We start from the raw sequence: 24,991 nt of genomic DNA, 5'->3' as shown, positions 1-24,991 counted from the left end.
ACTATAAATGTGTGCAGCTACAACTTGAAAGCGAATACTCAAAGCAACAATAAAAGTGTTTTAGGTATTTTTTTGGTCTATGAAATAGATGATGAACTTTCTGGTTTAGAAGCTGAGGAGAGAAGAGGGGCGGGTAGAGGTGGGAAATTGTAACCTGCCAAGGTTTTATAATATGTTTGTAAAATAAAATAAGGTTGAAATTATTAAAAAAAAAATATTGTAACATTTTGAATGCAAAAATATAACTAGATCATGTCCCCAAGTATGTTTGATTTAATATGTAAAACTTTACATTTCTGTATCAATTTCATGAACACTTAGGTTTCTAGTTCAAGTAGCTTTAGATAAAGTGAGATAATGAATGTTTTCTTAGTTTCATATTTTGAATCATATGTGGGGTGGGGAAGGAAGAGAGGGAGTTACTATTATAAATAACTTGGCACATTTTGAGGGGATGCTTTCATATTAAAGGATATCTCAAGTTTAGAAAACTTGTTTTCTAGCTGTCATTTTATTTGGTTGTATTTAAATGTAACAATACGTGAGTGCATTTGGACATGATCATATGCTGTGTGGGCATTCATGCCTGATCATAGAATATGCTTTTCGGAAAATGAAACCTCTTTTTGGATTCAGGAAAGGAAGATGATTAATTTTTATTGCATTATTTCATCTCCAAAACTTTAATAACCTTTGTCACATTCCTGTGGCTTTGGTTTGAAATACCTTAGACAGCTGTTTTTCTAAAACAATTGCAGTCATAAAGTTTGGGATTTTTTTAGGAATTGCTTCTCTCCTTCTCGTCTTTCATTTTATGTGTATGTAGGATTAATTTGAGCACTTTTGTTAATGGTTTCCTTATCTAAACACTAGAGAACCAGGGGCAATGTAAACAATTGTTTTCTTTCCAGATATACTAAAGTGTGTGTGATTTACATCTATTTTCTGTGCTTTTAGTAAGCCTTTAAAAATTACTTTTCTTTCCATTTGAGAAATTCAGCTAAAAAGAAAAAAATTAATTTTCCTACGGTCTCTTACCACATTTAGCGTAAGAACAGACCATATATTGGTATATTCATACATGATTTCTGGAAAAAGGAATCTTAAAATCACAGCAGCTTTTCAGATCCACTAATGATTTAGCTGCTTCAAAGATAGTGGAGTTTGCATTTAAAAAATATTTTACTAAGTTAGCCTCTTTGACTTACTACTGTATATGTTGATAGCTGACCTCTTGAGGTTTTAGAAAAGGTTATTTAGAAAAGATCATTCTCTTTAAGCTACTTCTTTAGATTAAGCTAGTTGTTGAAACAAAAGTTTCTATTAGAGGCATGCTAATGTTTAGAAAATACAGACCTTAAAAAACTACACCCATTGAGCTTTAGAAGTGACTTTTCAGCATCGTACTCGTTGCAGTGTGTGTTCAGCTGTCAATAAAAGTTTTCTTTAACTATAGTGGAGGGCTTTATCCATGTTTGGGTCTCTGACCTACTTTCATTGAGACGTGGCCTTTCAGCCCTTAAATAATTAGACTTCACCTCCCGCCCTTCAGTTAGGGTTCCCACAAGTCCTCAGATAATGCTGTATCTCTTTATCATTTTGTCCACACACCCCTTGTCCTTTCTTTCTTTTTTTTTTTTCAAGTTCTTTTTTTTTTTCTTTTTTTTTTTTTTTTTTTAAATTTCAGCATATTACGGGGGTACAAAAGTTTAGGTTATGTATGTTGCCCATGCCCCGCCCCCTGTCAGAGCTTCAAGCGTGTCCATTCCCCAGACGGTGCGGTGCGCATCGCATTCGTTATGTAGGTATGCACCCATCCCCTCCCTCCCCCACATCTGCCCGACACCCAGTTGGTGTTATTTCCAAAGGTGCACTTAGGTGATGATCAGGGAAACCAATTTGCTGGTGAATACATGTGGTGCTTATTTTTCCATTCTTGGGATACTTCACTTAGTAGAATGGGTTGCAACTCCATCCAGGAGAACATAAGAGATTCTATATCACCGTTATTCCTTATAGCTGAGTAATAACTCCATGGACCCCTTGTCCTTTCAGCACCAAGTGTATCAGTTGTTTTGTTGAGTAAGAGAAAATAATACAACTTACTGTTAAAAATGAAAGGACTTAGTTGCTTTATCATCATGTCACCATTTTGTACCAACTTTATTTTTTATAATTTATTTTATCATCAGTTCCCTAAGCCTTTAAATGCCTCTAGGGCAGAAACTATCTTACTTTTCTCTATTGAGAGACTTGCACAGGTGATGACACATAGTAGATGGTCAATAAATGTTTACTGAATGAGGGTTTTATAGTTTTTCTGATAGAAGGCAACTTCTTTTAGGGCTACATGCTGCTAATAGTACTACAGAATGACATTAGATGAATAGTTAATGTAGAGATTTTAAAGGAGAGGTACAGAAGAGAGGAGTGAAGCCAAGAAAGGGTAAAGAATAAGAAAATCAGAAGGAAGGAGAAAGACTGGAAGAAAGAGATTGAGGAGATTAAAAATAGCATTTATATCTAGAACAGATGGTGGAGGCTCCAGTAATTCACCCAAATGACTCTTGAGGTTACCTGTTATCCTTGATTGCTCAATCCTACTGTCTTTATGTCAACTATGTTAATTAAGGTTAGTAGAAGGAAATACAGGAGCTAATGGAAGAGATAAATATAAGCAAGCAATTATTTTTATAAGACACTACAGATATATGTAAATTAGTTATTAGTAAGAGCTTTTGTGTTATCTGTATTACAGTTTGGTAAGCAGTTTTAACATTTATATTAAATTTTATATATAATAAAATTTATATTAAATTAACTGACAAAATATGTGGCATCTACATATTGACTTAATTTTTATAACTGGATTTCATTTTACTTATTTGAAGCTCTTGTCTGTGCTTCTCAACATTTGTCACTAAAGAATTGGAAATGAAGACCTTATTTTTATCCTTAATATCAGCAGAGAAATGCCAGAGTTATTCTCACCACCCCTAGGGCATACTAGCTATTGGTATTCCCTTATTTTAGTCAGTAAAATCCAGTTTGGGATGAGAGAGTTAAATGACTCCCATCAAAAATTCCTTGAAGATCACACCAAAATTAAGCAATCAAATATAATATGAAGATTACTTCATAGATACTTAGTTTGCTTCCACCCCTTGGCTATTGTGTATAATGCTGCTATAAACATGGATTTACAAAGGCCTCTGAGTCCTTGCTTTCAGTTCTTTTGGTATATAGCCAGAAGTAGAATTGCTGAATCATAGCTAATGCTATTTTTAATTTTGTGAGGAACTGCCATACTGTTTCCCATAGCAGTTATACATTTACCAGCAGTGTACAAGGCTTCCAGTTTCTCTATATCTTCACCAACACTTATACTTTTTAAAAAATTTTATTTTTTGAGAGATGGGATCTTGCTGTGTTGCCCAGGCTGGACTCAGATTCCTGGGCTCAAGTGATCTTCAGTCTCCCAAGTAGCTGGGACTACACGCTTTCAATGGCTTCTTTTTTGATAGTAGCCATTTTAATGAGTATGAGGTGGTATCTCATGTTTTGATTGCCATACTTTTATATGAAAAGTCTAATATATAAGAAGTGTGCACTTTCAAAGTTGATCAATTAAATATGTTTGTATCACAAAAAGATTTTTTACTCTTTAAAATTTTTTTCCTCAAGCCTCTTCTAAATAGAACATTTCTCTAATGTCTTTGATACATGATCATCAGTCTCTGTATATACAGTGAGGTGTGCTTGTAATGAGGCAGTAATACCATGAGATCTTAACTCTGATTGGGTATATTTTTGATAATCAAGGTGTCTTTTCAGCCATTCAGAGATTCCAAATATTTCTGGTCCACTTGTCATGATTTTTCTGGCAATAAATTGTAACATTGTCTTTAGTACCCGTAGATTCATCCGAAGTCACATAAAGATAAAACTAGGACTTGGAATTTACACATTCTGTACTGGATTCGCCACCACAGCTAAATGAAGTTCAGTAATATGACTTTAGCTAATTATCAGAATAATACCTTTTTACGTCCAGAGGTGCTCCTGGACCCTGGTAATGTGAAACAGTCTCTTCTCATGTAGTTGGTAGTCAGTGGGTAGGGCATAGCCCCTGTATTCCCTCACGTCCAGAAAATATTTTACAGATTGGGTTCTCTATTGCAGTGGTCACCAGCCCCCGGGCTGCAGACTGGTACCAGTCTGTGGCCTATTAGGAACTGGGCCACGTAGCAGGAGGTGAGCGGTTGGCAAGCCAATGAAGCTTCATCTGTATTTACAGCCATTCCCCATTGCTTGCATCATCGCCTGAGCCTCTTGTCAGATCAGCACAGCAGCAGCAGTGTTAGATTCTCATAGGAACGTGAACCCTACTGTAAACTGCGCATGCGAGGGACCTAGGTTGTGTGCTCCTTGTGAGAATCTAATGCCTGGTGATCTGAGGTGGAGCTGAGGCCGTGATGCTAGTGCTGGGGAGCGGCTGCAAATATAAATTATCATTAGCAGAGAGGTTTGACTAGACAGAGACCATAATAAATCAAATGCTTGCAGACTCATATCAAAACCCTATCAGTGAGTGACAAGTGACAATGTAACAATAATAGAAATAAAGTGCACAATAATTGTAATGTGCTTGAATCATCCTGAAACCACCCCCTTACCCCACCCCCAGCCCCCAGGTCCATGAAAAAATTATTTTCCATGAAACTGATCCCTGGTGCTCAAACAGGTTGGGGACCACTGCTCTATTGTTAACAATCATGGTTTTATTAGAATTTGGCTCCACTTTTTAAGCTTATTTGTAATAATTATTAGGGATACATTGGACATCTGCCTTTTGTTTTTCTTGACTTTTCCTATTGATGTTTATATCAATATTCAGGACTAAGGAGCGATGACCATTACCATTCATGTGGGTCACATGAAAGTTCACTGCTGGAGGTACCTTACAAGAAGAGAACAAGTCCCCAGGCAGCTCGAGCTGAATGTTCATTTAATTCTTAGTTGACAAGCTACATTTGATACTTTGGGGCATTTTTTAAGATGAGAGATATAATAGTTATAGCTAACATTTTATTGAGCCAAGAGTTGTTCCAGATGTATTATGTATGTATATCAACTCTTTTAATCCTCTTAACAGCCCTGTGAGATAGGTACTATTGTTGTCCCTGTTTTACAAATGACAAACTAAGCACAGAGAGGTAAAGTAATTTATCTGATACCACTCAGCTGGCAAGTGGTAAAACTCTGATTTGAACTCTGGCAGACTGATTCCAGAGAGACTGTGATCATAACCATTATATTATTATGTTTAAATACCAATGTAGAAAATAAAGTAGAGGAATATCCTGGTGATCCTGGTGATCCAAGATAAAAGAATTAGTATATAGTATTTTAACCCTTCTGCAAAATTGACAGAAAGCTGTAGTATTTATTAGTATATTCTAATTGTATATATATGTCTAACGTGCATATAAGCCATATTATCTTTATCAAAATGATATTTTCCTTCTCTAGAATTGCTTTTATGATTAAATCTCAAATATTGTCATTAAAATTACCCAAAAAATCCTCTTGTTTTTACCACCAACTTTTTAAAAAAAATTTCCAGTATCCTGAATAGATCAAATTTTAATTATGAATTTTGTCCAGACTACTCAAAAGTTTCTGTGTTTAATGCCTATGTGTAATTTAGTCAGCTTGCAAAACTTTGTGTCTCTGAAGGGAGTACAGGAATATGAAATTTTAACAATATTCTTTAAATTGCTTAATTTTTGTTTTTTTCTTTTACCATTTTATTTTATTTTTATTTATTTTTTTTTTTTGAGACAGAGTCTCACTCTGTTGCCCAGGCTAGAGTGAGTGCCGTGGTGTCAGCCTAGCTCACAGCAACCTCAAACTCCTGGGCTCAAGCAATCCTCCTGTCTCAGCCTCCCGAGTAGCTGGGACTACAGGCATGCACCACCATGCCCGGCTAATTTTTTCTATATATATTTTTAGCTGTCCATATAATTTCTTTCTATTTTTAGTAGAGATGGGGTCTCGCTCTTGCTCAGGCTGGTCTCGAACTCCTGAGCTCAAACGATCCGCCCACCTCGGCCTCCCAGAGTGCTAGGATTACAGGCGTGAGCCACCGCGCCCGGCCTCTTTTACCATTTTAAATTACATATGGCATTTTTTCAAAATCTGGGTCCTCTTCCATTTGCATAACGAATTTTCTAAATTAATGATAGAAATTTGATTTTAATTAGGATTTTAATTTTACTTAAATAATGCCCCCAAAAAGTGTTCTAAGGTCCAAGACTTTTTACCTCCCAGTGTTTCTTTATTGATTTTATAAATTTTCACCCCGTTTGTTAATAATGCAGCTTAAATTTATCATCAGCAAAATCCAATTTGATAATATTGTTCAGGTATGTCACTGTATTAAAATCAGAAGAACAGAGCTTTGAGGGCCAGAATGATCTGAAGTTGATTCCTGGCTCCATCCATTTTCCAGCTTTGTCACCTAGATAGGTTAATTTTTTGTGTTTGCTTCCTCATATGGAGTTTATAACAGTTGCCTTATTAAATTGCAGAGATTAAAGGAAATAGCATTTTTCAGTTCCTGTCACCTATAGATGCTCAGTAAATAATAATAATATCCTCAATAATGATGTAATGATAGTTTATAATGATATTTAATCTTTGACTTATTAGCTGTAGAGAATATAAAAATGAGTTTTAAATATAATGCTGTAAACAGACATTTTCACTTCACTTTGCAATTACTTTTAAAACTTATCTTTAATTTTTTAATACTCTCAAAAATGATTTTAAATATTATATTAATGTGAAACGTCTTGCCAGAAGGGACCACAATTTATTTACTTCTGTGGGATATAAGTCATGATTTATAAATATCTAAGAACATATTTATCTTCTTTTGAATTTCTAGAATTAAATATTAAGCTTGAATATTTTAAATTTCTTTCCCTGCTCCTCAGTCTGCTGCTTTCTTTTTCCCAGAAAGGAGAAAAGTTTTATTTGAATTTTTAAAATCTTAATTAAAAAATTAATCAATTTCAGTGCTTTTTTTTTGTCACCCTGGGTAGAGTGCAGCAGTGTCATCATAGCTCACTGTAACCTCAAACTTCTGGGCTCAAGCCATCCTCCTGCCTTAACGTCCCAAGTAGCTGGGACTACAGGCACAAGCCACGACACTTGGCTAGTTTTTCTATTTTTAATAGCGACAAGTCTCACTCTTGGTCAGCCTGGTCACGAATTAATGCATTATTTTTAAGTTTCAGTCAAGTTATTCCTTTAATTTTTGTCTCTAAAAATTTGGCATACTCTTTTTTCTTAAAGAGATGTATTGATTTTTATCAATCGTATATTGAGTGATATAAAAATGAAGTTTGTTTAATTCAGATTAACATTAATGCTTATTATTCGTGGATAAATAGAGAACTCAGAGTACCTGTGTGACTAAGTGTCAGGACTTATAGGGAGTGTTGGTTCTGTCACCAATTTGCTTTGTGGTTTTAAGAAAGATACAACTACTACAAAGGTTTAGTGTTTGAACATGCATGAAATAATTTGCCAGACCATTTGATAAAACGCAAAGAGCTTTCTTTGCTTTTTACATGTAAAAGCAGTATTTTAACTGTTTTAAAAGGATTTTATTTCATTTGATTTGGTAAAATCATTTAAAGGCAAGAAGATGGGGGTGATTATCCTTATTAGTGGGAAAAGCGTGAGCTTCAGAGACAAACCAATAGAGAGTAGGATACCTCCCACCACTTACTGTCTAATCTTGGGTGTCTTAAAACTCTGAATCTTGGTTTCTACACCTGAAAACCGGTTATCATGGTAGCTGATATTTACAGAACATGTACTGTGTGCATTGTGCTAAACACTTCAGATACATTATTTCAAACAGTAATTTCATGAGGTAACACTACCTTATCCCCATTTCACAGGTGAGGAGCCAGAGGTGCAGAAAATTAGGTCACAACACTAAACTGAAGGTCACATAACTAAATTCAGGGAGATACGTGTTCAATAAGTCATTATGTATTATTATCGGTGCCATCATAAAGGAAACCAAAGCACATTCATCTGTGAGCTGCAGATTAAATCCTGCTTCAACATCTGCTCTCCAAAACTCATTCCGGAATTCTAGAGTGAAATTTCAAGATTATGAACAACTTGAAAATAAGAACTATGTCTTATAATTTTCTTATTTATTCCATAGGTCTTAGTATAATATGCATTTGAGCAAATAGTATGCATATACTTACTGATTGTTATGAATTTCTCTTGAAAGGACAAATGTGAATATATTCATAAATAAAAAATGGCCATTTTATGAAAAATATTTCATTCTCCCCAAGAGCTAATTCTTTTATTCTGTCATTCTTTGAAAAAGTTGCCATTGAAGGGTAATTTTAGGACTTTCATTCTAAAAGTCTTTTGTCTTCCTCCTGGTATAAGAAAAAAAGAATGAGAAAACTTTAAAGAAAGTTGACCTCTCAAGAATTTTTGTGTGGGGAATTACTAAGGCATTCAAGTCCATAAGCCATTTTTCTCCATTTTATTTTTATGTATTTTCAACAAGCTGTACTTCTAGCAAGTAAAAGTTTGTAATTTTTTATACTAGGCCAAATTCCATTTTCTTATATTCAGAGTTCATTGGATGTGATGAAGTCTAAATACAACTCCAAGTTGAGTGCATTTTAATAGACTATTTTTAATTTAGCCTATTTTGAGCTAACTTTACCTCAAAACATTCTTTCAAAATAACATTTTATAACAAATCCTATAATGTACATCCTAGTTTCAAAAAATAACGTGTATAGTTTTATTCTGATTATAAAAGTGATATATCTGTGAATGATGTTGACATACCAATAAACCTTTCTTCATTAGAATATAATTCTGTCATATTTTGGAAATAATCAACTATTTAGATTTGGAACAAATGACTTCTTTGTTCACTGTTGCATCTAAGGGCCTGGAACAGTGCTTGGCTCATAGTAGGTCTCAAGTGTTTGTTGAATGAGAGAATAGAGGGTCTCTTGTTCTGATCTGGGCATGTTTAGCATGCATTTTACTTTTGTATTTACTCATCAAATACATTGTGAGGGTTAGGCATTATCTACTGCAGTTTTGCTTTTGTGAGGGAAAGAACTTACAGACAAAGAAATCAATATAGTCCAGAGAAGGCAACTCTGTAGAGACAAAGAGTAGGTTAGGGGTTGACTGGAGTTGGGGCTGGAGGTAAGAACAAAGAATTGCTGCATGAAGAATGAAGAAGGCTTGAAAAAGTAAAAAAAAAAAAAAAAAAAAAAAAAAAAAAGAATCACCACAAATGGGCAAAAGGGATCTTTTCTAGGTGAAGGAAATGTTCTAAAATTGGATTGGGGTGATCCTTACACAGATTTGTAAATTTATTTTAAAAAATCATCAAATTGTTAAACTGAGTACATTTTATGGTATATAAATTATACTTCAGTAAAACTTTTTAAAAAAATAAATAAAACCAAGGTAGGAGTTAAAAAAATTTAATTTTTTGCTAATTGGAAAACTAGAATAATGTAATTTTTTAAAATTTCTTTCTTTGGATATGACTTGTTGCTATAAATAAATAACTAATTTCTCTAAGACTAGTTTTTCTACAAAGGATTTCAGGACAGAGAAATGTTAATTTTATTCCCTAGTTAAGTATGTTCTTTTGTGATACCAGAAACTTGAAACTTAAAAGGCTCTTAATATAAAACATCTTGTTTCATCTAATTTGTTCTCACCCTCTTTTATGAACAGTTTGGATTATTGCTAAAGCCATAAAAAAAGAATAGGTCTAAATTATTCCACAATGTTTATAGTTTGTTTTCACTGGATTGCAAAGTTAGAATACACTCTGGTTTGTTTCCCGTTGCCTTTCTAGAGGATTGGTTTAACTTATCTAGATAGCTTTTTTTTTCATGTTTGTAAGCAAATTATGTCCTCCTCAATGTGTTATCCTCAGAGTTTTTTGTTTGTTTGTTTGTTTTGGCTAGGAGTTTTAGTGTTTTTTATTTTGTTGTTTGGTTTTTTGATAGAGGCAGGGTCTCCAACTCTCCAGCTCAGGCTGGTCTCCAACTTCTGGCCTCAAGTGATCCTCCCACTTCGGCCTCCCAAAGTGCTAGGACTATAGGTGTGAGCCCTCTTGCTTTTGTATTTTAAAATTACTTGTTGGGAGAAAAAGTTTTTCCATGAAATTGATATTCTTATGCAGATTTTTATATATTGTTAAAGATATCCTTTATGTGCACCGTCCAAGGAGGCATAGCATTTTAAAAAAAATTGACTATGTCCTGAAAAATTATTTATTTATTTATTTTTTGAGACAGAATCTCACTCTGTCGCCCGGGCTAGAGTGCTGTGCCATCAGCCTAGCTCACAGCAACCTCAAACTCCTGGGCTCAAGCAATCCTCCTGCCTCAGCCTCCCGAGTAGCTGGGACTACAGGCATGCGCCACCATGCCTGGCTAATTTTTTCTATATATTTTTAGTTGGCCAATGAGTTTCTTTCTATTTTTAGTAGAGACGGGGTCTCGCTCTTGCTCAGGCTGATCTCGAACTCCAAGGCTCAAACGATCCGCCCGCCTTGGCCTCCCGGAGTGCTAGGATTACAGGCGTGAGCCACCGTGCCCGGCCCTGAAAAATTATTTATAAAAGCTTTCCCACAAGTATAATAAAGGCCAAATAGTCTAAAGATGCAATTAAGGTTATCGAGATCAGTTAATTCTGAAATCTGACAGTACTAAGCATTGGCAAAGTCATGAAGACGTAGAGACATTGTTATAATTAAAAGTCACTAGAAATGTAAAAATTAATTAAGTTGGCTTGATTTCTTATGAGTTATATCATCATTCACTTATTTTGTGGTTTGTAACTATAAATGGTTCCCAGTTTACAATGGTTTCATTTAGCATTTTTCGACTTTATGATGGTGTGAAAGCGATTACACATTCAGTATGTTCCTTGACAAACTATGGAGTTTCCTCCCAATAAACCCATCATAAATTGAAAAATGCACTTCAACTTATGATATTTTCAACTTATGATGGGGCTAAGTTGAGGAGCATTTGTATTAGGTGATAATGGTAGTTGTTATTAATATAATTGACATATACTGTATAGTACTTGCTATATACTAAGCACTGTTAAAATGGCTTTTCTGGTAATAACTCATTTAATTCTCTCAATAGCCTTATAGAAGAGGGACTATTATCCTCCTTTAACAGATAAGGAAAATAAAGCACATAGCAGTTACCTAGGACACACAGCTAGACAAACTGAGGTACTCAGAACCACTATACTGTATTATAATGACACGACTGGTTTCCTTTTCTTTTTCTTTTTTCCAAAAGAAAAAAAATTGTTTATGCTAAGGTGACTAAGAAATATTTAGTATAGGAAAATGAGAAGAAATGAGTATTAATACTTTACTGCTAGAAGGAAAAATATTTTCCTGCTGTCTTTATTTTTATTTCTTCTGTGTTTCTGTCATTGTTATTTTTATGAATCAGCTTTGTTTCCAACAATTGACACAGTCTGATAACCACTGGTTTTTCATAGAGTGCTAGGATAATAGTTCAAACATTGTTATTTGAATTTAGTCACAGTCTTTCATTAGGATTTCTTTTAAGTGTCTGATAGTTTCATCAGTTGTCCATTTGGACTGGTTGAACATTTCTGTGGGAAATCTTCAAGCTTTATCTGCAGATTAAAAGATATGGAATGTAAATGCACTTCAGATTTCTATTTTTTGAGAAATTTGTATTATTGAAACTCAAAATGTGAACTGTAATTTCACATGTAAGGATGCTTATGGTTGTTGATTAATTGATGCTGTAAGTATCAAATAAGTGAACACATTTTAATAAATTGATCTCTTTAATTAAGCTCATGGTTTTATAATTTTTAATTGATAAAAAATGTTGCAAACCTTTAAGCTTATTAAACAATAAGTTATTTCTCACAGTATGAGTATGTTTTGGGAGAAAGGTCAAGATATTCTTTTTTTTCTTAAATCAATCATTTCTCCTCCTTTGTTTTTGTTTTGTTTTATTTTTTAGAATTTTGGCTCCTAACAGTAATTATCAAGATGTTGAGACCCTCTATAACTTCCTAATCAAGCATGAGGTATGAGAAATATTTTTAAATGATTATGACGTTTCCATTATAAACAAGTTTTACTGTAAATAAGCATAGTAGGAGTTATAAAACATAATGGAATGCTATCTAATTGATATTTGCTTTATATTCAATTCTTGAATGCCATAGAAGTTTGTTAGTGACATAATTTTTTTCTCCATTTTAAAAAATTGTATATATAATCGCTTCCTGGCCTTTTGGCTAATATCATGTATAAAAAATTGTAGATGTTTAAGGTATACAACATGCTGTTTTGGTATATTATACATAGTGAAATAGTTAAGTAAATCAGTATATCCATCGTATCTCACAAAGTTATCCTTTCTGTGTGTGTGACAAGAGCACCTGATATTTACTCTTTTACCAGAATCCCCAACTACAATACAATATTATTAACTATAGTCCTCATGTTGCACAATCTCTAGGCTTGTTCCTCCCATGTATCTGCAACTTTCTATCCTTTGAAATGCATCTGCCCATTTTCTTCCTCCTTTTCCTTACCACTGACATACTCAGTTCTTTCTTTTGTTCCCTAAGTAAAAATTCTGTAGAGTCCTAAAATAACACACTTTCTCCAATATGGAATTGTTTGTCATCAGGGGTACTATTGGCATTTTGGACAGGTCCTTTCCTCATTGTGGAACATTGCAGGATGTTTAACCTCCATGAACCCCAGGTACTAAATGCCCATAGCTGTCCCAGTTACTGACACCCAAAAACATTCCACCACCCCACCCAACTCACGTATACAAAACGGCCCCCAGAGAGAAAGAAACACCTCTGGTTGAGAAGCAGTAATTACTGGAAAAGAAAATTATATTTTAATTTCCTCTATAGCAGCAGCATAGACCCTGGAGTTAGAGCTGTGATGAGGCTCCAGTGTATTTTGTAAATTAGCCTGCATGCTTTCCTCATTGTTGCTGAACCAAGGAAACTATTCTGTTGATTTTCAATTTCTACTTGCCTGAAGCTCTTTGTGCATGTTCTCTGTGTATACCTACTTTTCAATTTTGTGTTTTTGTCTGTGTGTGTGCTTAATAAAACACTGTTTTTTTTTTTTGGAGACAGAGTCTTGCTCTGTTGCCCGGGCTAGAGTGCCGTGGTGTCAGCCTAGCTCACAGCAACCTCAAACTCCTGGGCTCAAGCGATCCTCCTGCCTCAGCCTCCCAAGTAGCTGGAACTACAGGCACGCGCCACCATGCCTGGCTTATTTTTTCTATATATTTTTAGTTGTCCAGATAATTTCTTTCTATTTTTAGTAGAGACGGGGTCTCGCTCTTGCTCAGGCTGGTCTCAAACTCCTGACCTTGAGCAATCCTCCCGCCTCGGCCTCCCAGAGTGCTAGGATTACAGGCGTGAGCCACCATGCCCGGCCAATAAAACACTTTAAATGAAGAGGTGTGACATATTTTCAGGTCTCACATTTCTTATGGAGTCAAACTCTGTTTCTTTACTTTTATTCCTGGTTAGCTTTATTTAGCTTTTTGTGTGCCACCTCTTCCGTTAGGAACCTAGTGATTAAGAACACAGAATCTTACATAATCAGGAGCTACATCTAAAAGAAAAAGAAACTAAATGGATAAGAGAAAAATTGTTTAAAAAAGAATTATATAAAAAGAAATAACAAAAATAAAAAATAAATAACATATACTCTAAGGTCAGACTGCCTGTGTTTATTTTTTTTATGACTACCCATGTTTAAATGTTGGTGTATGATACAGGAAGTTATTTAATTTTCCTTGTCTCAGTTTCTTCATCTGTAAAATGGGAATAACAACAGTAGATAAATTATAGATATTCTGTAAAGACTAAATAATGCAATATATATAAAGTGTTCCCAACAGTACCAGGCACAGAGTAAGTGTTCAATAAGTGTTACCCTATCCAAATAAAGGCAAAGAATGATGTTCATGTATATTTTTTTAATAATAAGCCTTAACATGTTATACGATTAAGATTTCTTCTTTTGAGATGATTCATATAATTATTTCATCTTTCTGAATTTTGAATTAAGACATTGAGTCTAACAATAAAAATGTTTAGAAACAATAGGACAAATTTTAAAATTACATCTCCTGGAAAATCCTGGGGCATAGGTCCTTTTGAGTTTAGTATCTATTGTTAAGAGTGTTGGCAGAAAATACTTATAAGAATATAGGGGTCTGATTTCGATTCTCAAATTTTTTTTTTTTTAATTTGAGAGATGACTTTCTTGCTGTGTTGCCCAGGCTGGAGTACAGTGGCTATTCACAGACACGATCATAGCTCACTATAGCCTCGAACTCCTGGGCTCAAGCGATCCTTCTGCTTCAGCCTCCTGAGTAGCTGGGACTACAGGTGCGGCCACCATACCCAGCTGATTATCAGATTTTTAAAATCATTTCTCTTAGAAGAATTTCTTCTCCTACACCAATTACTACATTGGAGATATTAGTCTCATATCATAAACAGTGATAGGATCATCTGAATCTTTTAAGAAGTTTAACTATTTTTATACTTAACCTTTGCCTTTTGTTCTTGAATTTTTAAGAATTAAAAATAATTGAGCCATTACTAGTATTTGGCTTTCGTTGTGAGTAGGACAGCTAAAAAAGTAGTGAGACCAATTCCACAATTCACTTTATAGCCACAACTCCAATGTTTAGTGACAAAGACATCTTTTATCATCTATTTGTTCCCTGGAAATTAAAATTGTGCATTTAAGCATGGAGATGATCTTTGCAGTGTAATTTAGAATGTGCCAATGTGAGTAAGTAAAAATGTCTTAATAGTCAAAATTCATGAATATGATAAGATATTTCAGGCTAGACCATCATGTATTTGTGCTTCAGTTTTTATTAGTAAATTAACTGCGTACTTTCTAAGTTATTTGCTATAACCCGGAGGAGCCATGTCACCTTTATATGTCAACTGTGTTCTTAGATAAATTTCTGAATGTATATGGATGGTTGCTTTTAAGACTAAAGATAAATCTAGATACTTAAAAAAAAAAAGATATATTAAAAGCTGAAGGAACTGTTTTGTATTCATATTATATCAGGCTGAAAATCAGTTTTCAGCTGATTTTTCTCAACAGTTGATAGAAAATGTATTATTCCCTTCATCCTCTGATCAAACATCTTCAATGGATTGACATTTGGTGGCTTAAGTTTGGATACATTGTAGGTCCTGACATGTGGAGCAGTAGTAAAACTATCAAAGACCCTTGGGATAAGGGCAGAACATGTAAAGAAGTAAGTGGACTGGTTGATAGTTTAACTATATATTTTAGAACATTTTGAGAAGATTCTTTTAATAAAAATTATAAACTTCATTAAACTTGGGGTAAATTATTAAATATACCAATTTTATATAATGTCATTAAATATAATAAATATGCATCATTAAGTATAGAAATAATCCTCATTTTAAGAAAAATATTAGGACATATATTTGAAAACTATGTATTTTTTAACTTTCAATGAATGAAACATTTTCTACACAAATGTGGTAAACTTTTCTGTGAAAACATTGAAGAAGGTCATGGAATTTTTAAAAATAAGCAATACCCTGACTCTATGGAAGACTTTTATAATATGAATCTTTAAATCAGTATTAATTAAATCAAGGTAAGAAGAACAGTTTTCGCTACCAAAAAATGCATACCAGCTAGTAACATTTAAAAAATACATACATACATATGTATATTTCTTATAGAGACAGTGTCTTAACTATATTGCCCAGGTTGGTCTGGAACTCCTGGCCTCAAGCAATCCTCCTGCCTCAGCCTCCCAAAATGCTGATATTACAGGAGTGAGTCACCATGCCTAGCTTAAAATAATGAAAAAAGTAAATGGAATAGAAAATGGTCTTATTGCGTTTCCTTCCACTAATTCTAAATTTCTGAAAATTTAGGCACTGTGGTATTTGTTCAGTTATCTGATAAAAAGGATTTTCCTCTACAAGTTTCCAGGTTCTTCCTTGCACATAAATAGAATATAGCCTAAATTGGTAGTAAGCTTTAAGAAAAAAAGGATTCCTTCACTGTGTCTTCCATATGTGAGCCACAACCAGTTTTTGTTTGATAAAGGATTTCTATATTTGTGGTAATTGTAAATTATATCTCTGAATTATAACAGATTTTTTAACTTAAACATATTAGTTTAAATATGTAGACCTCAAAAATCTGAAAAATACATTTCTTTTGAAAACGTCTGTAAATCAAACTTTGTCCTAAATAAGACAGACCTTTCACACAGTTTATGTAGCATTACGTTTTTTTCTGTTCATTTGATCTCCACTACATCCAGACTTATCTCACCTCTACTCGTTTTATGAACAGATTGAGTTGTAACAGTAGGACTAATATTTTTGCACACAGTTCAGTGTTAGCTTTATGGTCACTGAATTTCTTATTATTACTGCTTAATCTTTTTTTATGCAATAATTATTGAACTTCTGCTCCCTTAGAATATGGGCCACTCTAATTGTGCTCTTGTCACTCATTGGATTTAATATGTATTTTTAATAGCTATATTTTGGTTCTTTTCAGGTAAATAAAAGTGTCAAATTTACTGCCCAGGAACTTTATGATTGTGTTTCTCAAACTGAGTACCGGTAAGTCACATCTATATATAGATACACCATTGTAACAAGCTTTTACCACATAAAGCACCACTTGGGGTGGTGGTGAAGTGTTCTTATGTCTTTACACTGTGATTTTTTTTTAACCTTTATTAATATTTCTTATACATACATACCAAAAGGCTGTGGGTGGGTGTGAGTGTAAGTGTGTGTGGGGTGTATGTGTCTGTCAGCCATAAGGTTTAAAGTGGTTCTCAAACTTTTTGGCTTCAAGACTCCTTATTTTAAATTAAAAAAAAATTTTTTAAAAATTATTGAAGATTCCCAAAGAGCTTTTGTTTATGTGGGTCGTATCTATCTATATTTACTGTATTAGAACTTAGAATTTAAAAATGTTTATTTATTCATTTAAAAATAACTACATGTTAAAATAAATAATATTATGAAAACATTTTTTCCCCAAACAAAAAACATTACTGTCAAAATTGGCATTTTATACATTTTTACAAATCTTTTAATGTCTGGCTTAATGAAGACAGTGGGATTCTTAGCTTTTGCATTCAGTTGGTTGCAATAATCATGTTGTGCATGTATTGCTGGAAAACTGTTGTTCACTTTTTTGAGAATGAAAATGCAAAAGGCATATGATGTCTTACTCTTACCATGAAAACAGCTTTGACCTCTTTGACTTTGCACACCCTCTAAAAGAATCTTAGATTCCCCGGTGCTCCCGGACCATGTTTTGAAAAACAGCTGGTTTAAAGAATACCCGTATGCCTACCATTCAGCTAACAAAACAGACCTTCACCCGTTCCTAGCTGTATCCCCCATCCCATGTGTTGTAGTTGGGGAGAATATGATTTCTTACCCTAATCTTCAGCCTACCAATTAATTGTACTCTTACATATATATATCTTTACAGATAATCCACATTTAAAGGTTTGTGTGAGATTTGTGTCAAACATAGAACATCTTCCAATCTTAGCCATATTTTTGAAAGTGTAAAAAGCTCACTGTAGATAACATAGAGGCCAAAGTCTCTTGAAGGATGGTCTAATAAGATGTCTAGAATTATTTTGACTTCGGTTTGCTTTTGGAAGTTTTCTTGCGGGGAGAGGAGGAAGGCTCAGGGGTCGAGTTGAATGTTCATATTTAAAATAGTTATACCTATTTTTATTCTTTGTTTTCTTTCCATTTACTATGCCAGGGATTTGAATTATAACGTTAATTAATAAGCCCTCTCTTATGCCCAAAAGAGTGATTTTGAAGAGAAATCAACTATATTTAGTATCTTGAGTGCATTGAAGAATGATGATTACTACTCAGCAAGCTTTCTGTTAATAGCATAGGACCTGGGGGGCCAGGAGGAGGAAGAGCTAGGAGTGGGAAAGTACTGAGTCAGAGTCAAGAAAAATACCTCAGCCACGGGCTCCAACAGGAGGTCTCGGTGGAGGCACCTGGGAAGTGCCTCAGCCGAGCCCCCAGCCTCACCTCCCATGAGAGCGTCTCCAGAAGGATTCGCTGGGCTAGGAGTGCAGACACGCGTGTGAGCACGGATGCGCGGGAGAGTCTGAGACTTTGCCTGTGACTACCTCTGGAAGACAGCAGACGCTGGTATGGGGAGAAAAGGTGTATGGCATTTTATGGCTTCTCGGCGTCGGTTAGTCTAGAGCCCACATAGCAAGTGGCTTTGAGAGAATTTAGCTCAAAGGGGAGTGATGTGACCCTGTTTCATTCTAATGCCTCTCTGGGCCTGATCATTTAAAGATACTCGCATTCCTCAGATAAAAAGTTTCTTTTCTTCTTCTTCTTTTTCTTTTTTTCCCCCCCATACCAGCATATGCTGTTTTCTTGAGGTAGTTACAGGTGAATACTCAGACTCCCCGCACAGCCGTGCTCACACGGGTCTGCATAGGGGAGTGGGGGATGGGAGAGATGGTGACCAAAGGACACAAAACTTCAGTTAAATGAGAGGAGTAAGTTCAAGGAATCTATTATACAACATGATGACTTCAGTTAATAACAATGTTATTGTTGAGGAAAATCACTAAGTAGATTTTAGGTGCTCTCACCACAAAATAAAATCTGAATTAATACATATGTTAATTAGCTCGATTGAGCCATTCCACAATGTATACATAGTTCAAAACATGTCGTTTACAATAAACATATACAATTTTTGTCAATTCAGAAATCTAAAATAAAAGAAGAAAGAACGTTTATCTCTGCAGCTGTCTCGCGGTGACTGAACATGCCTTTTCTCCTAGGGCGAGGTTGACCGTCGGGTGCAGCCAGCTGGTCGAGATGGAGTACACCATGCGGCAGTGCAACGCGTCTGTCTACATGGAGGCCAGAAACCGCGGATGGAGTGAAGACATGCTGAACGACAGGACATAGGTGCTGCTTTATAACTTAAAAGGAATTGCATTTGTCTTCAAGAATAACAGAGTAACTTTCAACCTGGTCACTTTTTTGAGTCAAACCCAAGAGAATTTTAAGAAATGTTTCGTAAGTACAGAAAGGTGATTGCCTCTTACTGACAATCTCAGTGAAGCTCTAAAAAGCCTAATGCATCCACTGTGGGATAAACCGTGGACTCAACTCTTCTGGAGTTGACAATACCTCCCTACCTCTACTCCTGATACTGAGCCAGTAATCTGTAAGGAAAAGACAGCCATCTTTTCAGTCTTCCTAGGGCAGGAGGCACTGTGGCATCTGAGGAAGGCCCAGGGCACAGCATTAGCGTCTCTCTCACCCCTGAGTGTAGTGACCAGAGACACTGCCAAACCCTAGGAGAGAATTAGGATATGACCACGCTTACCACATTCCACAAATGAAATCTTACCATGGACTGTTTTATGATCACACTGACCCATGTGGACCTGGTGAAAATAACACCCACCACCAACACCTCACTCAAGGTAATGAAAGAATTTTACTTCAGCTCCTACTTCCCATACAGCCTCTTCTCTTCTTCTCCGGGCTTGTCTCTTTTCAGTGCATTTCTAATGGGGAAGAGCAGGGTGACCCCTATGCCGAGTTGCTCCTTAAATGTGAAGTAGGATGGATTTACGTGCTTAAATGTGAAGCAGTGACTGATGTTTGCCACTGGCTAAAACCAAGGGTTTATTTGAGTTGTCCAGTAAGTCGGAAATTCCTGTTTACTGGCATGTATTATGCTTTTGTTAATACATCAGAGTAAATCCAATTTGGTATTCTATAATAAAGGTTTATTTTAAAAAAAAATAATTTTTAATTAAGATTTTGCTTTCATTTTACTTCTAATTATATTTCTAAAATATGTATAAGGTATGATTATAAAGATCATCTCCAATAAAAGAGAACTTATTCAGGACGTGCGAAGCTTTCTGTTTGCTGCATTAGGAAACTGTGCCACTGGCTGCGGGGATGAGGTTCAAGGTGCCATTAGAGACACGAGCCTCTGGGCAAACGGAGAAGCTTCAAAGAGTATCTGTGCTCCCTGCTTCTTTCCTTTTCTTCCCTGAGGAGCCAAAAATACACTCCCACTCCACTACCACCACCACCACCACCACCATTGCCACCACCAAAAGAACTTTTTCCAGATCTTTATCCCTCAACTTCTAGTTATTATTGGATTTTTCTTTTGCTGTGCTCTGGTTTGTTTACCTCTGTCTGTTTTTTTTGTTCTCCTTTTAAATATAGGTTATGATTTTCATGAAATTTGTTTTTATTCCTATCGCCTGAATACTTTCACATATTTCACTCTTATGTATGTCGGTTTTAATTGTATCTTAGTCTATATGTCTTTTGCTTTGTACATTAGCTTGTCATTTTATTTAAAGCTTTCTTAAAAACTTGTAAAAAATTTTGAGATGTGAAGATGTTCTAACTTTCTACTTTTTATTTCGATCTTAAAATATTTTAAAATTTTTTGTATTAGCCTTTATTTCTTTCATTTGAAATGTCAGGGCTTTTTTCTTTTTTCCCTTTCCCTTCTTTTTTGCCTTCTTTTCTAATTTTTAACTTTATTAATTTTATACTTGTTTTCCTAATTGTCCAATGCAGGGGTTGAGGGTTCCTTTATGTTAGCCTTTTTCAACTTAATTTTACAAAAGACAGTCTATTTCCCCCCTGGGAGGACCAGGGGAGCACCCTCTGGTTTGGAGGATCCCTAGTTCTCCCCACATTCTGGGCCAAGGAAAAGCTGGCTAAAGAATTGAGGTCCCTTGTGCCCCACCGGGTCCTTTTGTTAGGACCTGCAGTGAGCGATTGTGACAGCACAGAGAGCACTTCCCAGACGGGTTAATTTCACTTTCACATTATGGGTCTTTGCTGTCATATGAAAGATGTGAAGTTCTGTTCCTTGATATATTGAACATCATTTTAAGGGAGAACAGAATTCCTTTCAGGGTCAATCCAGGTTTATTTAAATGGTGTCTTGGTGGCCTTTCAGAGCCTGAGGTCACGTTCTCCACATTCTTAACTTATAGCAATTCCCTAGCTCCCTGGCATGATGCGTTGGGATGAATTTACCTCTTTCCTCAAAGGGAATATAACTCCCTATTGAATAATCAAATACAACTTCCCCTCTCTCCAGATGTAATGCTGCCCATGGCCCTTTTCTGAGTTAGAGATTAGACATGCCAGTCCTATTTGGTAGCTCTGGCTATTTTGCAGATAAAACCCACTCCAGTGAATATAACTCAGCTCCATGAGGGCAGAAACTACACTGTCTCTAGTGTCTAACTCATGGTTGGGTCGGTTAGTATTTTGACAACTTGTCCTTTAGGCTCACCTACTAAAAAAAGGATACACTCCTTTGCCTACCAGAGTTTGACTTGAAAGCTCTAAGTTTGTGGGCTCTATTGGGTGAAAAGCCACTCAGTAGTCAGACTGATTCTCAGTAGTCAAACAGATTCTTCTGGAGCCGGAGTACCTCAAAGTGTTGGCTTTCCTGTGGGTTTTAATGTAATATATACCTACATTTAAAAATATCCATCTCTCTGTATTCATGAAGTTTACTCTTTAATGTCTTTGGCTGTCAATGAAAATAAGAATTGGTCCCTCTGAGAGTTTGTAGACAAGTTTTTTAGCTCGTATGAAAGGAATCGTTTTTAATTCTGATCCAGTTTGGTTTGTGAACTGGATATGATTTGCCTCAAATTAATTCTGGATGCTGAAAACATTGAGGACAGATTCTTGAGCAGAATTACCCGTTACAAACCTGGAAGGTGAAGTGGTGGACACCCAGATCTCAGCTGTTAGCTTGGTTTAGTGTTCCTAACTACGAACCAATTTTAACATCCTGTTCTTTGTTAGTCCTAATCTTTCCTCAGTTTTTGCAATTCTATTGCAGACTAATGGTTATGGACTAAACTACATTAGCTCAGTACAGACCCCTGCGAGGTCAGTGGGAATGGTTTCCCGATGTGATTTCTAGTGAGGTAAAATATGGACATGTCCTAGCCCTTCTTTTAAACCTTCTCTTTTAAAGGTTTAGTACCACTTTTGGTTAAGACAAAACTATTTTTCCTTTTTAAGTGTAGAGTTCTTTGAGTTTGGTCAAACACATAATCATGTAATCACTAGCACTGTTATAGATCACATTACCCCTAAAAATTCCCTTCTGTCCCCTTGTAAACTCATCCCCACTTTAGGAGGCCATCGATGTTTGCTATTCTTGTAGTTTTTCCTTTTCCAAAATGCTATATAAATGGAGACGTTTTTTCTTTTTTTGAGTGATGGGACCTATGTTGCCCAGCTGGAGTGCAGTGGGGCTAGTCACAGGCACTACAAACCTTGAACTCCTGGCCTCAAGTGATCCTCCTGTCCCAGCCTCCCAAGTAGCTGACTGGCTAAAGAGACTTTTGAATCTGGCTTTTCATTTAGCATGATGCTTTAGATTTATCCATATTGTTTGTCAGTAGTTTTTTATTCCTAAGTGGTATAGCATTGCATGGATATACCAATTTATTCATTCACCAGTTGGAAAGCTATTTCGTTGATTTCAGTTTTGAGCGATTATGAATAAAGCTGCTATATTCACATGTAAGTTTATGTGAACAATTTCCATGTCACCTGGGTAAATACCTACGAATGGGATTGCCTTGTCACAGGGTTATTAGAAATGGCCAAACTGTTTTCTCAAAGTGCCTATACAGCTTTGCAATTCTAGCAATTTCGAGTTCCAATTGCTTATATTCAGTTTTAATAGGTGTATGTCATCTTGGTTTTCATTTACATCTTCCTGATGAGACCATCTTTCCGTGTTCTTATTGGCATCCTCTTATCTTTGATGAAGGGTCTTCTTCAAATATTTTATCCCTTTTAAAATAGTTTTATTGAGATTTGAGAGTTCTGGTTACAGATCCATCAGATACCTTTACAAGCCTGTACATTTAAGGGCTTGGTGCCACTTTTGGTTAAAAGAAACAAAACACTTAATACAGAAGGTAAGATTGTTAGGATTTGGGAGTAAACTTAATGGATAGCTGACCTTGTTAATTGTTGATTAGACTAGTTACATTTGGTAGGTGCCTTCCAACTTTTAACAAACAGCAACTCATCCTGTACTGGACTCATCCTGTAACTTTGCTGGACATTTCAGTTCATCTCAGAAGTTTCATTGCTCCAAGTTAGGTGTTCTGAGTGCCTTTTTTCCAGAATAAAATTATGTTATTTTCTCTGCTTACTCTTGAGCAAGTATGTAGCCATCTATTCAGACATATGCCCCTCTTAGATTCCTGTTTCCAAAAGATACCGACCCTATACATACCCAGCATAATGATTGTTTTGCTTCTCTTATTCAATCCCCAATAAGGTCTGGGGCTATTAATAGTAAAAATTCAGTATTTTATTGGCCATTGTGCTAGCTGAAGAAGGTATCACATTTACTGAGTATGTCTGTACCCCTCTTTACAAACTGTAGTTGTTGTTCAATGTATCATTTTAAGAATCTTGGGAAAATTCTGGTTTTATTATAAAGGATATTTGCATTTTCATAGCAATTATTCCTTTTTAACCTAGACACTGATTTAACTTACGAAGACCTGTGTACAGGATGATTTCTGACTTGGTCTTACCAAGGATTTAGGATTCACATATTGGTGTTTCCGTTTTTCTTTCTCCTTTTCACCTAATTTACCTTTTATGTCTCACTGTGACTCCTCAAAACTTTTTTTTGAAACAAAGTAGGATACAAATTACTAATAGAGACTGAGTTTTCTGTGACTCATACTCCTTTCTGAAGGCCACTCTTCATAGAAATGTCTGTCCTGTTGGGACTTGTTCTTTATCCACCTCAATTTTAGGAATTCTGAGGTCAGGAGAGATTACAGGCTACACAAATCTATGACTTATAATTTGTTAAGAAAGGATTCTAGCACTACATCACATACCCAAATCCATGTTTTTTTCCCTAAAATATGATTGTTATGTAGGGAATTCTAAAACATTTTGATCAATGGTATAAGTACATATCATATACTAGAAGCCAAATATCAGAACCCTACACTTTATAACCAATAATATTTGGTTAATTAAAAGTAGACATTTTCTAGTTTTGCTTCCCAGAAAATGTAGTATTTTATGTTTTTTTTTTTCTTTTTTTTTTTAGAGGCAGGGTCTCGCTTTGTTGCCTAGGCCTCTGGACTACAGTGGCCTAATCATAGCTCACTACAGCCTGGACTCCTGGGCTCAAGCCATTCTCCTGCCCCAGCCTCCCAAGTAGCTGGGACTAGAGATGCAAGCCACTGTGCCTAGCTTGTGCACTATTAAAACTGACTGCAAGTATGGTTATTACCAATATTATTTCTAAAATAATCCAAAACTCACACTGGTAAATAAAAAAACAATTTTTTAAAATTATGCTGAGGCTATGCCACATTTTCTCCTTCCCTGAAGAAAATGTATCTTTTAGATACGGATAAACAGGTAACAAATGGTCACCGAGCATGGTTTTTTCTCTTTTTTTTTTTATCATTAATAACAATTTAATTTTACAGAATCAAAGAGTCTAACAGTATATCTTGTTAGATACAGTATGTCCTCATAAAAAATATGGAACGCTTCACGAATTTGCGTGTCATCCTTGCGCAGGGGCCATGCTAATCTTCTCTGTATCGTTCCAATTTTAGTATATGTGCTGCCGAAGCGAGCACTGGTTTTTTCTCTTTATGGAAACTTTGTATGTTTATGAAGACTGGCTATCATAGCTTCTTAAAAAAAATACTTTTAGCCACCAAACTAC

General features: G+C 35.4%; 1 protein-coding gene and 1 non-coding gene across 2 annotated transcripts in view; one reads left to right on the top strand and one right to left on the bottom strand.

Moving 5' to 3' along the window:
- The window catches only part of SWT1 (SWT1 RNA endoribonuclease homolog), a 71,323-nt gene extending 51,406 nt beyond the window's left edge, over positions 1–19,917 (top strand). The window contains exons 17-19 of the mRNA XM_069459330.1: positions 12,120–12,186; positions 16,730–16,794; positions 19,029–19,917. Coding sequence (XP_069315431.1) covers positions 12,120–12,186; positions 16,730–16,794; positions 19,029–19,158 — 262 coding nt within the window. The 3' untranslated portion in view covers positions 19,159–19,917. The remainder of the gene's footprint in view (positions 1–12,119; positions 12,187–16,729; positions 16,795–19,028) is intronic.
- A 4,878-nt stretch (positions 19,918–24,795) lies between these two features.
- LOC138375864 (U6 spliceosomal RNA) lies at positions 24,796–24,902 on the bottom strand. Its single transcript, XR_011231569.1, has one exon. It is a non-coding gene; the product is annotated as a U6 spliceosomal RNA (small nuclear RNA).
- Positions 24,903–24,991: the final 89 nt, after the last annotated feature.

Source organism: Eulemur rufifrons, chromosome 27 (assembly GCF_041146395.1).
Source record: "Eulemur rufifrons isolate Redbay chromosome 27, OSU_ERuf_1, whole genome shotgun sequence".
Lineage (NCBI taxonomy): Eukaryota > Metazoa > Chordata > Mammalia > Primates > Lemuridae > Eulemur > Eulemur rufifrons.
This window is presented reverse-complemented; position numbering and strand designations above follow the sequence as displayed.